At 46.1% G+C, this 15,959-nt stretch overlaps 1 protein-coding gene across 4 annotated transcripts in view; it reads right to left on the bottom strand.

The window, feature by feature from the left end:
- Nucleotides 1-4,332, bottom strand: part of LOC137416635 (uncharacterized) — a 37,764-nt gene extending 33,432 nt beyond the window's left edge. For 2 of the 4 annotated variants that reach the window (XM_078777596.1, XM_078777595.1), the window contains exons 1-3: nucleotides 4,087-4,330; nucleotides 3,667-3,823; nucleotides 3,195-3,379 (exon numbers count right to left, since the gene is read on the bottom strand). In XM_078777596.1, the coding sequence (XP_078633722.1) occupies nucleotides 3,195-3,379; nucleotides 3,667-3,823; nucleotides 4,087-4,239 (495 nt within the window). In that variant the 5' untranslated portion in view covers nucleotides 4,240-4,330. Of the gene's footprint in view, nucleotides 1-3,194; nucleotides 3,380-3,666; nucleotides 3,824-4,086 lie in introns of all 4 variants that reach the window. The other 2 variants (XM_078777597.1, XM_078777594.1) reach the window with 2 other exon arrangements.
- Nucleotides 4,333-15,959: the final 11,627 nt, after the last annotated feature.

Below are 15,959 nucleotides of genomic sequence, written 5' to 3'. Positions count from 1 at the left end.
TGAAGAAACCGAGGGAGTTTGTCCGAGAATGTCGGCTTGATGGATGTAAAGTGGAGAAACCGAGGGAGTTTGTCCGAGAATGTCGGCTTGATGGATGTAAAGTGGAGAAACCGAGGGAGTTTATCTGAACAGTGTCGACTTTAACATCTGCCAGGGTTCACTCCGAGTGGACGTAAAATATGCCACACTAAATTTCACAGAGTAGGCCGTATCTCAGCACCCTAATGAAAATTCCACGCTGATTACTACCGGGAGAGCAATTAGGGTTTCCCTGTTTAGTGTTTCCCTTTGAACCGATGGCTTGTAATGTTTGGAACAACCTCCTCATCAACAATACAACAAGAAGACGTCATGCAGAGCACGATACTTGCAAAATCCCCTCCCCCAAAAAAGGTTGCCATGGATACATCAAATTGTAAATTTCATTCGGATTAAAATTGACGATCTTAATCAAAGCTCGAGTCAATCGGATTAAAATTGATGATTTTTCGGGTGAAAATTCATGATTTTAGAAGTTTGAACTTGAGTTGACCTTTGACTTTTTGACCTCAAAAATAGTTGTTTTCCCAATTTAGTGACTCGATTCAGTGACTCGAGTCCCTGTCAGCACGCGTCATTGCCGGGCCCCCTTTGGTGCCCAGCGATGACGTCATGCAGCGCCTGGAAATGGCATAGGAAAGGAGCGGTGTACAAAAACCATGCAGTGGACCAAGTGACCAACACGCAGCAATGTTTATGTACGTATCCTCGACCTTCACGTTCCATAAATTCATTTCACTCCCCATATTCTCTCTACTCTAATAACCCTCTACAAAGCTCTTCTCTCTTCCTTTTCCTGATTTGAATTTTCTCAATTTCATCATCAACTTTCCATCAAACCACTCCCCACCCTCCAGCAGGCATTTCCCTTACACACGTTGTGTTCGACTCGTTGAGATCCTCAGGGTAACGTTGGGTGGGTTCAAGGATTGTAACGATGAAAATGACAAAGGGTGGCCCTTACACTCCTAAAATCAAACCAGAGCGAAGTCGACGACGTGCCATCGCAAATCCCCACGCTTCCCACTTCAAGCAAAGTTGAAAGATGGCAAAAAGTTCCACCAGGAATGACCCAACATGAAATTTTGGGTTTAAAAAAAAATCTTCTGTTTTAACCCCGTATGACCTCAAACCCCAAGGCATGAACTGGGACGTCAAATGCAAAAATCCATGACATATTTCATGTGTGCCCCAACGTTAATTTCATTTACAGTTTCATTTACAAATGTGCCTGGAATTGCATTTTTTGTTATTTGACCTTTTGATCCTGCGCAGCACACCAGAAGACTGAGCCAAAAGTGACACCATTACCGCACCTTCTTGTGACGTGGCAATCATAACTACCAAATGTGGTGAATATCTGCACAACCCTTTAGGAGGAGTTTGATGAATGAAGATGGCAGATGATTTATGAATGAGATCACAGATGATTTATGAATGAAGATGACAGATGATTTATGAATGAAGATGACAGATGATTTATGAATGAAGATGACAGATGATTTATGAATGAAGATGACAGATGATTTATGAATGAAGATGACAGATGATTTATGAATGAAGATGACAGATGATTTATGAATGAAGATGACAGATGATTTATGAATGAAGATGACAGATGATTTATGAATGAAGATGACAGATGATTTATGAATGAAGATGACAGATGATTTATGAATGAAGATGACAGATGATTTATGAATGAAGATGACAGATGATTTATGAATGAAGATGACAGATGATTTATGAATGAAGACAACAGATGATTTATGAATGAAGACAGATGATTTATGAATGAAGACGACAGATGATTTATGAATGAAGACGACAGATTATTTATGAATGAAGATGACAGATGATTTATGAATGAAGATGACAGCTGATTTATGAATGAAGATGACAGATGATTTATGAATGAAGATGACAGATGATTTATGAATGAAGATGACAGATGATTTATGAATGAAGATGACAGATGATTTATGAATGAAGACGACAGATGATTTATGAATGAAGACGACAGATGATTTATGAATGAAGACGACAGATGATTTATGAATGAAGACGACAGATGATTTATGAATGAAGACGACAGATGATTTATGAATGAAGATGACAGATTATTTATGAATGAAGATGACAGATGATTTATGAATGAAGATGACAGATGATTTATGAATGAAGATGACAGATGATTTATGAATGAAGATGACAGATGATTTATGAATGAAGACGACAGATGATTTATGAATGAAGATGACAGATGATTTATGAATGAATATGACAGATGATTTATGAATGAAGATGACAGATGATTTATGAATGAAGATGGCAGATGATTTATGAATGAAGATGGCAGATGATTTATGAATGAAGATGACAGATGATTTATGAATGAAGATGACAGATGATTTATGAATGAAGATGACAGATATGATTTATGAATGAAGATGACAGATGATTTATGAATGAAGATGACAGATGATTTATGAATGAAGATGACAGATGATTTATGAATGAAGATGACAGATGATTTATGAATGAAGATGACAGATGATTTATGAATGAAGACGACAGATGATTTATGAATGAAGACGACAGATTATTTATGAATGAAGATGACAGATTATTTATGAATGAAGATGACAGATTATTTATGAATGAAGATGACAGATGATTTATGAATGAAGATGACAGATGATTTATGAATGAAGATGACAGATGATTTATGAATGAAGATGACAGATGATTTATGAATGAAGATGACAGATGATTTATGAATGAAGATGACAGATGATTTATGAATGAAGATGACAGATGATTTATGAATGAAGATGACAGATGATTTATGAATGAAGATGACAGATGATTTATGAATGAAGATGACAGATTATTTATGAATGAAGATGACAGATTATTTATGAATGAAGATGACAGATGATTTATGAATGAAGATGACAGATGATTTATGAATGAAGATGACAGATGATTTATGAATGAAGATGACAGATGATTTATGAATGAAGATGAATGACAGATCGACGGAAGGAGCCGATTACAGTATCTCCCAATTTTTTAAAGCATGGGGATAATAAACTAGACATTGCAGACACAAAAACACCAGATTTTGCTGCGATGACGCTGTCAAGTCTTACCTCCTGGCCACAGCCCCGAAAAGGTGATGAGCTACAAGCTCCCCACATGGCTCCGTCAGACGGCGGGCCTACCAGTCCATCCCCCTCAGCACGCTCCTCAAAGCCGTCCCGGTAGCCGGTCGACGTGCCCAATGAACCCTCCGCCAGCTCCGAAGAGCCGTCAGCGTCATGGCCGTCGGCTGAGGCTGAGGGTCGAGAGAAAGCCAACGATTACTGGGCAAAGGAATCACACGAGTTCAAGGACAGTAGCAAGACTTCTCATTACTACAATTATGTTTGCATCCCACAAAGTACAATGTGCTCTTGTTAAAAGCAAATAAATGGGCAAAACCTGACATCTTGCATGCCGCCATTTTCGAGATCAAGACACAAAAGACCATTCCTTTGCTCAGAGGTTCCTTCTCAACAAGCAGTTAATAAATGATGTTCAATACAAGGCACAAGCAGGTAACATGAGATTTGTGGCCCAAACCTGACTCTAAACTCGGCGAGCCCGACTGCCCATACTGTGTGAGGTGTTGCTGCAGAGGCCCGGGGCAAGGGAAATGAGGAGGTTCCCATGGACCGGCGTCCCTTCGCGTTCGCGTACGGGATTCACCAGTTGCTCGACGGAAGTTTCCGATAAAGTACTAAGAAAAGCAAAGACAAAAGTGCAACAAGTGAAAAGTTAATCTTCTTGGAAAGTCTTTCTTGATGAACATTGTTGTTGTTTAAAAACCGATCCCAATGGAGGATCACAGGTTCACATACGTCTTTGGCAACAGGACAAAATGAACGAGACTGCACATGAAACCAATGATAGATCACAGAACCTGCACACAATGGCCTACTCTTTGCAAAAACACACAGGGCGATAGTTTCCGGGATTAACCGCTGCAGAAGGAGGCCTTACGTAAGCGTGCTGATATGTGACGCTGGCCTTTTCGGCAGCCTCTGCTATCAGGGAGTTATCCTTCTCCTGCGTCCGCATGCCCTTGTACAGATAGTAGTACACCAGCACACCATTGTACTTGGGGAATCGCTCCAGCTGTCTGCAGAATGGCATTTTATAGGAAGAAAACAAAGTGCAATTTAAGAGGAAGCTGGAGAGGAATTTAAGTGGCAAAATTTTTCATCCCACCCCTTAGGGCGATGGGAAATTTCCCCAAAACCCCATTTTCTACTACTATTGCCATGACAACATTCTGCATAGCATTGCTTCCATTTTGTCGCCAGCAGAGCTGGGTGGTGCATTTCCCCACAAAGGTGACACAAAAACATTACTTTCTTTTGATATTTGGAAAAAAATCAATTAAGACGATATAATCTCTATTTCGAAGATTTCAAACATAGGGCCTTGTATACAATGCAAACAACGTGCCAGGAAAAACGATAATTCGTCATTACAGAGTTCATAATTTGCTGTATCGCCGTGAGCAGAGTGGGTCACTCGAACGGAGCATTATAATCAATTGGACAGTCTATTAAATTGTAATCAAGATAAAAAGAATTTGCCTAAAAGTAAAATACAGTATGCCGAAGCACACAAACCTGCAGTTTTAGCGGTACTTTGGCTCCGAATTTGGCAAATGGGACGGAATCTCGTCCCGATTGCACATGTGCAAAAAGGAGGGAGGTATTTTGTTTTTAGTCTGTCTCTCTGTCTGGCAGTCAAACATAATTGATAAAACGCCCAGAGGAGGCCTGTGGGTTTAAGTAAGACTGTCTAAAGATTTGCGCTGTCTTCTTCTTCTTCTGTAAATTGCTTTCGTTCCCTTCTTCTTTGGTTTTGGTTTTTGTGTAAATAATTAAGAAATCCCTGTTCCTTCTTATTCTTTGGTTTCTTTCTCGGCCGAATCGCTTACAATCGGGTTTAATCTTTTGTTAACAGTCTAAAACATTTTATAAAATATAACTTTTTTTATATCAAATAATTTACGAGTGGCCGAAATTTTATTAAAACATCTAAATTTTAAAATCGTGCCATGGATGATCAAGGCGATCGGATGCCGGTAGGGGAGATAGAGGAGGGGGTAGAATCGACCCAGGACCCCAGGGAGGAATTGGGAGAGAGAGAGGAGGAAAGCAATGAGAATGCGGTAGAGGGGTTTGCAGGCACACAAAATGGCGGCCTCCCGTACGTGACGGCGACAGCCAGGCCCACTGTGCAAGACTGGGTGAGCATTGAACTATTGCTAATCCAGATGAATGCAAAAATGGACGCCATGATAGACGAAACAAGGCGTGATACGGGAAAATTGGAGGGCATAAATGGCCGAGCCCGAGAAATTAATGAGGGGCTAGCGAGGGGGCAAGCCTGGTATGAGACAAAGGAATTGGAGAGGGAGAGAGACCGCAGATCGGGCGGGAGGGGCGCATCGGTACGCGACGAGGTAACGCGGCTTGAGAAGCGTGGGAAAAGCGAGTTGGAGCAAGGCGCAGGTAACTGGACCGGGGTAGAGATCGCGACCCGGGGAATGGGGAAGCCGGCGACCACCGAAGTAGAAAAGGAAATTTTAATAGAGCCAGCGGTCGCCGAGGGAAAGGAAGATAAAGGAAAATAATTAATTCAAATCGGCAAAGAAACCGAACCAATAGTGGAAATTGGGTCTGGAGAGACGGCAAGCATAGAGGCATTAGCGAAGGGAGAGATGCATAATGTACAAGGTCTGAATTCACATCCTGATGCCGTACTTGCTGATCCTTATAAAGATTTGCAGATGCGTGTGGAGCGAAGAAGAAGAACCCCGAAGGTGAGACGGGCTGTGTATGGTGCTAGGAGGTTTTGCAGGAGGATGTTTGGCTCTTTTCGCGCGCTTGGGATCCCAGCGTACCGTGGGCGTTTGTGGGAGGTCCAAGGTGCGCTGTGAGAGAAAATGGCACGCTTGCGAGGAAAAAATGTGCGCCGAGGAGTGAGTGTGCTGTCGAGAGTGAGAGTGAAGGCACGACAGTGTGGTGGTGAGAGTGACACGGAGAGTGAGGTGGTGGTGGCGCGGGTGCGGGACGGCACATTGAAGCGCGTGATTGGGTGTGCAAAGGAGTGCACACCCATGGTTGTCACAGAGGATGTGACCGAGGAGTGGGCGCGAGGAGGTGTGTTGACGAAGTGTGCGAACGACGAGTGTGCAAGGAGGTGTGCGGTGGTCAGGTGTGTAACGACGTCTGTGAGCGGAATGAGAGTACCTGGGTGGTGTGTAAGAGGAAGTGCAATAACAAAGTGTATGGAGACACCTGGATGTGTGAATAAGGAACAGAACGCGTGGTGTGAGCATGCAAGTGAAGCATCGACGTTAAACAGAGCTGCGGTTAGACCGACATTTAGCCGACGCGAGCCCTCGGTCCGTGCCGGGCTGTGGGTATTGCGGGAGCCGGCGGGGATCGGTGCAGCGTCGCTTCTCTTGGGAGCGCCATGCACGATCCGCGCGGGGCTTTGCCCTGCACGGTCGCGTTTGCGCTCTGCTAAGTGGAGCGGGCAGCCCGGTGCGAGGGAAGGTAGGAAGGGTCAGGACGGCGCCCCCTTGTGGTTGCGGTGTTCCGGCCGGGCGAGATTGGGCCATCGGGTGGGAGACCGAAAGGCTCCGCGCCGAGGTGGACCTTGGAATCTAGGCCCGAGTAAACCTCCTCCCCTGAACCGAGTGCCGGACGTACCCAACCGCGGTAGACGAACCACCCACATTCATTGCTCGGCTTTGTGAATGGAATGACGCACCGAGGCTCAAGTTTAATGGACAATGGTAGGGATAGGGAATATGATTGGCAAATTGGATTGGTAAATTTGATTGGCGAAGAGGATTGGCAAATTTTGATTGGCAAGAATTGGATGGGCGAAATTGATAGTGGGAGACGCCCAATGTAGAGGAAGGGCAACTCTGCCATCCCTCACATCCCCGGGCACATGAGCTATAGTTTATGGGGTTTGGCAGTGTAAGCTCGCCGAGGGCGGGTTAGGATAAATGGATTAGGGACCTAGAGAAATGACAATAGGTAACTGTAGGGTTAAGTAGTGACATTGTACCTGTAGTGGGGACGGATAATAGATTAGGTGGATTATAAGGGGCGACTGGGAAGCGCGAGTTTTAGAAGGGCACCAGGTAGATCAGATGATGCCGTGTGTGTGAGAATCTTTGTGTTGAGCAAATGAGGAATTGCTCGTGAGAGATGTGTGTGTGTGTGTGAAGGAGGTGATGGAGCAGCGTATGGTGAAAAGCGCGATTGTGAGTTGTATTGAGCGAATGGTCCCGGAGGAAGGAGGGTGCAGGGGGGCACCAGGTGTGAGCACAGGTGTGCAAGTGAACAGGTGTATGGAGAATGGTTGGATGAAATGAATGGTCTGGGATACATGGAGTATGGAATGGATGGTGTGGAGTGAGTCGTGTGGAAAACGTGGAGTGGAGTGGTTGGTACGAAGGGAGTGGATGGGGAAGATGGACCCCTATCACGAATACCCGGGGAGGGTAGTTTAAGAGTAGGTAGGGGGTGTAGGTAAATTGTGGTGGATATTGGCATCTGTGGTGCGTGTGGTAGAATGGTGTTTGGATGGGTGCATTAGTGAAGTGGAAATGGCTGGGCGTGTGGCCTGTTAGTGTGTGTGGTTAAATGGGCACTCCGCCACTGTGAGGATGTCGGCCAGGTGAGGCCGCAGGTGGGCTCTGGGAGCCGGTAGAGTTGTTCAGTGGGGCCCGAGGATCCGGAGGACGGACCCGTGTAGCCCAGCGCCAGAGAGGGCACCGAGGGGGTAAATGCCAGGGAGGGCCTTCCCCAGTTAGATAGGTTAGGGTAAGGAGCAGGTAAGCTCGGAGGCAACTGCAGTGGCGGAGGTGTGCAGGTGAGTAGACCAGCTAGGGGAGCCACATGACTCAGCCCCGAAATTGTGCGAGGGCACAGGGAGTTGAATCGGGGGAGTGAGACCCCAAATTGATGAGCACCACAGTTTGGGCAGTGGGAGTTCGGTTTTTAGAACCGCATAGTGTAAGATGGCCAAAGGGTTGGCAGGGAAAGACCCCAGGTAGAGTAAAAGTGTTAAAGTCATTTAGAGGATAGTTAGGATTGAAATCTCCTCGCACCATCTACATCCACTCACCTGAGGTGATAACAGAACTCCACACCATGGTTTGTTTATTTTTGTGTTGCAAATGTTTTTTGGAATGTGAGACGCATCATGACGTGGGGGTGACATTGTGCTGGTTGTTCCATCTCTTCCTCCTTAAGAGGGATTGATGATGAATTGGGTGATGGCAAATTTGGTTAGAGGGATTGTGGATGAATTTGGATTCGGGGAGATATGGGGAAGACGAGACGATAGAGACGAATTTGTAAATTGTCGTGTAAATACGGGGTGAGGGGCGAGGGAAGAGTAGGTGACAGGGGGGGGGGAGGGGGGTGACGTACGTTAGGGATGAGCTTTCTCCGCTCGATCTCCAGGCGCACCTCACCTGTGCATTGCCTTTATTGATGTGTACCCTTGCACCCTTACCCATCGCTGACTCTGCTTTGTCTTCCTCCCCACCCATGGACTGTGCTCTCTGGGCACTGAGGGAGAGCGTGCGGGAGCCGCATCTGTGTGCCCGAGCCGCCGCTGCCAGCTGCCTGGATCGATGCACCACCTTATGGACCACACGTTTGTGGCTAAGCACCACACTCATATGGACCACGGTTCTGTGGCCGAGCACCACTGATGGACCCCACGTTTTGGGGCCTGACCCCTCTGCTGGGACCGGCCAGGTTGGCCAGAAAAAGATCTTCGCTTGCGGACCTCGGTGAGGTGGCACTATGCCCTACAGGTGGACCACCATAGTTGGCCCCTGCTGGCCATAAATAAATAAAAAACGGACGCGATTTGTGCCTTGTGTTTTTATACCCACCAAATAGGCCGCAAGCCAAGAACATGAAGAACACGAAGAAAGAACAACATCTGGAAGAAACGTTGGCCAGCAGAGGGAGCAGCAAGAGGAACAAGACCATCAGTTTGTTTTTATTGTGTGTGCAATGTAGCACTTGTTGGTGCTTATTGGTGCATTCATGCTCGTGGATGCATTGCAATATCAATTCTGCATCCTCGGGCATGTAGAGGTGGTGTATCGGTGCAGTGCATGCTTTTTCCTCCCTCCCGCAGGATTCTCTTTGTCTCCCAAAGAAATGACAGGTCCTGGGTTTGCCGTTTTGTAAATAGTCAAAATAATGTCACTTGTAAATAACATGCTCCCCACCGGCTAAATGTATAGTTTGCAAATAATTCCGCAATTCGGAATTATCCTGTGGGTGTGAATCTTAGTCCATGGGCCAGGCCAGATATCGGTACCACCTGGGGTGACCAAACCTAAGTGGTACTAAAATGTTTATTGGGTCAATATAAGTACATTAAGATGTGATAGCCTTTCCACACTGGCAGCTTTGTCAGTTTTTTGTAAAAACTTCAAATTCACCCAATAGCATCATTGCGTAATTCATTTAAATCTTGCGGTATGCAAAGATCACATCTAATTTCAGTCAATACAGAACTAAAACCATGTGAGAAATGCTACTATATTGTAATTTTTAAACATCAGAGCAAAATAAATGCATTTCCTATTTGTCTGTACTTTCTTATTGGATAATTGTGTACTCACGTTCAGCTTTTTTTCTAGGAAGAGTTAATTGCGGATAGATGTAAGCTTTTTTTTCAGCTCCTTTGATGGAACTGGTGAGATATCTGGCTATGTAAGTTAACTTTTGCAGTTCTAATTAAGGTTAATTAAGTTTGATTAGTTAAGATCAGTTAACTATGGTAATATCCTTTCCTTTTCTAGGATTAACTTACCAGTGAGGTCAAGATGTGGCAGATCTTAGATCAGATTTTGTTTTGCTTTCAATGGTACTGTCAGAACAAAGAATGCATTGGATTGCTGGAACACGGATTGCTGCTTGTACATTGTAGGTGTCTACTGTAGTGTGCTGACGTCCTGAGGTGTACATGATGGATCCACCAAGTCGAGATGAAGGTGCCACCCTGCCAAGGAAGCGAGCACGCACTGACTGTGTCATTCATTGCTCTAATGAAGACTCCGACTCCCTGGTGTCACCACAAGATCTGGACTCATGGAACACTTTGCTCAGGGCTGCAGAGATCAGACAGCATGCTCCACTTCTGGATATAGCCAAAGGCATTGAAGAAGGACAAATACCACAATTGCAGTATCATCGCAAATGCCGTAGCATTTTCACCATGAAGAAGTCTCTTGACTCTCTCCTTTCCAAAGACCCCAAAGATGAACGTGGAGAGGTCAGTTCAAGAAGATCAGCTAGGGATGCGCCAGGTACATCAAGAGTGTATGATAAAATCTGCATTTTCTGCAACAGGTCGAGCAGATACCTAAAAGGACACAATACAAGGGAACCCCTCATCCAGTGTGTTGAGTTACGTGCAGATGCCAGGGTTCGCAACGCAGCAACGAAAAAACTGGATCCAAGAATCCGTGCCTTACTGAGCAGAGACCTTGTTGCTGCAGAGGGACATTACCACAAGTCCTGCTACAAACTGTACACAAAAGACGAGTCTTCTGCCAGCTCTGGTGCAGGTGAGGAGAATGAACAAAGAGAGGATGCAGAGTATGAGGAAGCAATGAGACAAGCCTACGAGGAACTCTTCTTGTATATCAGGAATGAATTCTTTCCCAATCCTGAAATACTGCCTATGACAGACCTCACAGGTAGGCTAGAGAGATCCATGAATGCACATGGCATCACGCAAATGAAACCCTCAACGAAGAAACATGTTCGTCGTAAGCTGGAAAGTGAGCTGGGAGGATCACTCCACTTTGTCTCTGATGAGAAAGGAAAGATTCTCCTCTATCCAGACAGCCTTTCCATGGATGATCTTGCCAAACAAGCCCACAACATGAAGAAGGATCTGCAAGAAGCAAGGACTGCCAGCTCTGGAGATGTCTTAACCAAAGCAGCAATGCAGCTGAGGAACCAGATCAAGAAGCAAGACATCAGTCAAGCATGGCCACCCAATACAGAGCAGAGTGTCATTCCCGAATTGGTCAAGGAATTCCTGTATACCCTGCTGACTGGAGAGTGTGACTGTGCAAATCTCTCCAAGAGAGTCCAACGTCTTGCCACTTCTTTTGGCAGTGATTTGGTCTTTGCTGTCACCCGTGGCAAGACAAAGCCACCCAAGCACATACTTCTCCCATTTGCTGTGAAGTCTTTGACAGGAAACACAGAAATGATACGAACTCTGAATCGCCTTGGCCACTGTGTTTCTTACTCACAGGTTGAGGAGATTGACACAGCACTTTGTATCCAGAAGTTGGAACTCTCAAAGGATGACATCCCACTGCCAGGAAACATCTACCCAGGTGTGTTCACAACCCTGGCCTGGGACAACATTGACAGTCTTGAAGAGACACTGAGTGGAGCAGGTACTTCTCACAGAGTCAACGGCATTGCTGTCCAGCCCAAAGTGGCAGGCCCCATGCCACAGAATGTCCTGCCTGTAGTTACAAAGTCCAAGAAAAGAAGCATCAGTTCTACCCCATTAATGCTGCCAACCTACAATGTTGGGAAGCGAGCTGGGCCACCAAATATTGAGACTGCAGATGCCGACACAACCAGAGGTCCAAGACGCAAAGACCAAGAACCATGTCTGGCTCCTGACTCGGATGTCAGACTCTGAGAACCAGAGCATCAATAGTTGGACTGGGTTCAACATCGAGATCCGCAGTGACACCACAGTGATCAAGGACACTGTGAGCTACCTGCCCACTATCAGCGCTCCTGCAACAGAAATGTCCACTGTGAATGAAGTGTTGGAGCAAACACTTGGCATCATGCAGTCCTTACAGCTCAACAAGATCGTCTGTGTGTTTGACCAAGCACTCTATGCCAAGGTTGCAGAGAGTGTGGAAACAAGACAAATTCAAGAACATCATCATCAGAATGGGGGCCTTCCACACAATCTGCAATCTCCTCTCCACCATAGGGCAGCGTTTTCAGGATGCAGGGCTCAGGGATCTGTGTGTTGAATCGGGTGTCATTGCAGAAGGCTCAGTGGCTGGGCTGCTGGAAGGTCGCAAATACAACAGAGCAGTTAGACTACACAAGCTTGTGTACGAGGCACTGATGAGGCTTGCCTGGAAAGGCTTCCTTCCCTGGATAGAGGACAACCATGCAGGAGAAGTTCACCACCTGGAAGAAACCCTGAAGAGCATCGCCAGCTTCCACAGCAGTGTGTCAGGCATCATTCGAAGAGCTGCTTGAAAATGAATCATGCACATGCATCCTGAAGCTGTTTCAAGTCTATCTGGACTCCCTCAGAGGTGAACACAGCCTATCAGCATTCTGGATGTCTTACCTGGACATGTCTGAGATCATGCTTGGCCTGATTCGAGCTTCCAGAGAGGGCAACTGGATGCTTCACCTTGCAGCAATCTGAGAGATGATCCCATGGTGTTTTGCCTATGACAAGGTAAACTACGCCCGCTCCCTGACCTACTACTATGCCACGATGTCTCGGCTGCCTATTGAACATCCTGAAGTGCATGCCCACTTCATGCAGGGTGGCTTTTCAGTCCAGATTGGGAGCCAGAATCCCTTTGGACGGATACCTGTGGACCAGACGATCGAGGAGACTGTGAACAAAGACACCCAGACAGCTGGAGGTACGAAAGGTTTCAGCCTGAAAGGTGGAGCTGTGGCTAGACACTATTTGACATCCGAGTACCGCAGCAGGTACTTAAGGCAGCTGAGGGGCATGATAGGTCAACATAACTCTGACTTCAGTCATCCAGACCTACAGTTGCCTAGGATCAGAAGAGATGAGGCTGATGTCCAGTCCCTTGTTCAGCTGATGGACGCGAGTTGGCTGAATCCTTTCAACCCTGATCATGGAGAGCTTGTCAGCTTGTCAACTGCTACAGCCGCACCACCAGAACTAGTGGCCAAGGACCTTCTGGAGGCCCGCAGGATAGGAGAGGAGGCATATCAAACTTTCAAGCAGGAACACATGCACGCAAGTGCACCATCTACCCAGTTCCATGACAAGATGACGAAGAAGAAACTGAAAACGTTCTCTGACATCAGAAAGAAGCCACGCAACCAAGGTCGTGCCAAAGATGTGGTCCTACAGGCTGACAGGAAACTGTTTGGCCAGATGATCCTTGTTGCGGAAAACAGAAAGCTACACATGAGCGATGTCTTGGCACATCCCCTGGGGCCTTTGCCATGGGCTCTCACCAACGGTGATGGCTCTCTCCGTAAGACCAACAAAGCAGCCCTAGCGAGAGAGTTGGAGAAGAACGTTTCTCCAGCAGAATTCCTCCCAGAGCCATCAGCAACTGTCATTGATGGGATGAGCCTGGTCCAGAAACTGAAAGGGAATGACAAGACCTTCTCACAGCTGGCAGAATCAGCCTTGTCAAGTGTTCTCCATGAAGGTGCCAAGAGCCATCGCATCGATGTCGTCTTTGACGTTTACAAGGAGACGTCCATTAAAGATGCAGAAAGAGTCAACAGGGGTGCAGACACTGGAATCCAATTCCGGAACATTGCACCTGGGCACAACATCCAGCAATGGAGGAAACTGCTCAGCAGTCCTTCGAACAAAACAAGCCTGATCAAGTTTCTGGTAGAGGAATGGAAGGGGCCAAGACAGAGAGAGAAACTCGAGGACAAGGTACTCATGTTACCTGTGAGCAGCTTTGCTTCAAGATCACCAAAGAACAATGGGAAGAGGCCACAGAGCTAAAATCCTCACAGGAAGAAGCTGATACTCGCCTACTACTCCATGCTCTTCATGCAGCAGAATCTGGCTACAAGTCTGTTGTCATCACTGCTGAGGATACAGACGTCTTGGTTATCTGCCTGGGGGTCAGCAGCAACATCCCATGTCCCATGTACCAGAAATGTGGAACAAAGAACCGGACAAGGTTCCTGGACATCACCAAGCTAAGCCATGCACTGGGAGGTACTGTCTGTGATGCCTTGATTGGTATGCATGCCTTCACGGGCTGTGATACAGTCAGTGCATTCGCTGGCCGTGGGAAGATGACGACCTTGAAGCAGGTGAAGTCTGACAAGACCTACCAGGAAGCTTTCATGGAACTTGGACGTTCATGGGAAGTATCTGCAGTACTGTTCCAGAAGCTACAGGAGATCACCTGCCATATGTACATGCCTTCTAGCCGCACATCTGAAGTCAACAAGCTTCGATACCAACTGTTCTGTGCCAGACGTGGAGAAGTTGAGTCAAGTCAACTCCCTCCTTGTGAGGACTGTCTATGCATGCATGCTCGCCGTGCAAACTATCAAGCTGCCATCTGGAGGAGATGTCTGCAGAGCCAGCCCTATGTTCCAAGCCCAAAGGACTGTGATTGGACAACTGATGAGGATGGGAAGCTGGCTGTTGAGTGGATGCATGGCTCGCCTGCACCAGATGCTGTGCTGCAGCTGCTCTCCTGCAAATGTGTGCGGTCATGCAAACTACCAGCAGGTAACTGCCTCAGCAATGGCCTGAAGTGCACAGACATGTGCAAACTACAAACATGCAGCAACCAAGCCAGTGAAGAAGAGCCAGAAGTGGATTTAACTGACTCTGATATGGATGATGGTGATGATGAATAACTTGGTGGCATAATTATGCACAAACAGAAACGTGAAACTGTACTTCATTTAATAATGTTAAGAGCCAAAGAAAAAGTGTCATGGATGCATGTTGATTCTACTGAATCAAAGACCTTGCTTAAAACAGGAAACCTAGAGTCTGATTTGTCACAGGGTGTGACTTGACAAAAACATAAATATTTTGTTCAACTTGCATAAATATTTTGTTAAGTTAAGTTCGAATTTTTTTGAAAACAACCCACTTCATCTACAAAATCTGCCTTTATGTACGAGAATGACTGCCTACATTCGTGATACTGGTAAGAAAGGATCCCTATGTGGTATTTTATGCTTGTCTGTGACTGAACTGATTCTTAACAGAAAGATTGTGGTGTGAGAATAAAGGATAGTGGTAAAGTGTGTGTTCACGCCTTTCATCCATGGGGCATGTCCATTACAAGAAGTGATAAACTCTAAAAGCTGTGAGTCTGCAAGGGCTATCATATCAAAATGCAAACTAGAGACATATAGCAAGTTAAAAACACCAAAGATAATTAGTCACCCCGGGTGGTACCGATACTGGAAATTTGGGATCCTGGACCATGGACTATCTGTTAGGCAGGATGCAACGTAGCAAGCGGGACATACTTAATTGTGTTTTTAAACTGTCGCACTCAAGGGCAAGGTTAATAGTAGAGGGGTATTACACCTGCGTGTCGCATTAAGTTAAAGTTTTTTTTTCGGCCCGAGCCGTGCCGTGAGGAATGAGGGTGCTGTGTTACGGATTTTAGAACCTTCACATGTAAATTTAGTAGTAAATTCCCTTATAAATGACCCCTGTGTAGATGTCCCCTTAATTGGCTGTTAATTAACGATTGCACCTTAGTTAGTCCATGTACAACACCTAGGACACTTTAGGATCTCTCAATAGTTATGTCATTATTATGTGTTCCAGGTAAGGCTGTGTTTCCAATAGTTGACTCTACGTTGCATCAATCAACTAAGATAGGTCCCCTTTCAATATCCTCAATCATCTCTTCAAAGTGCCAGTAACAGTAAGGCGGCGTTCGCCGCTGTTGCATTGGGCTGTTTTCTTCGCCCCAAACTCTATTACGCACGAAGCCAAGAACGGAAAGAAGGGGGGAGGCGCCGCCAAATCACGGGCGTGGCACCACCTCGTCATCAAAGGTGGAGTCAGAGAGCCCT

This window comes from Myxine glutinosa, chromosome 5 (genome assembly GCF_964187855.1).
Source record: "Myxine glutinosa chromosome 5, kmMyxGlut1.1, whole genome shotgun sequence".
Classification (NCBI taxonomy): domain Eukaryota; kingdom Metazoa; phylum Chordata; class Myxini; order Myxiniformes; family Myxinidae; genus Myxine; species Myxine glutinosa.
This window is presented reverse-complemented; position numbering and strand designations above follow the sequence as displayed.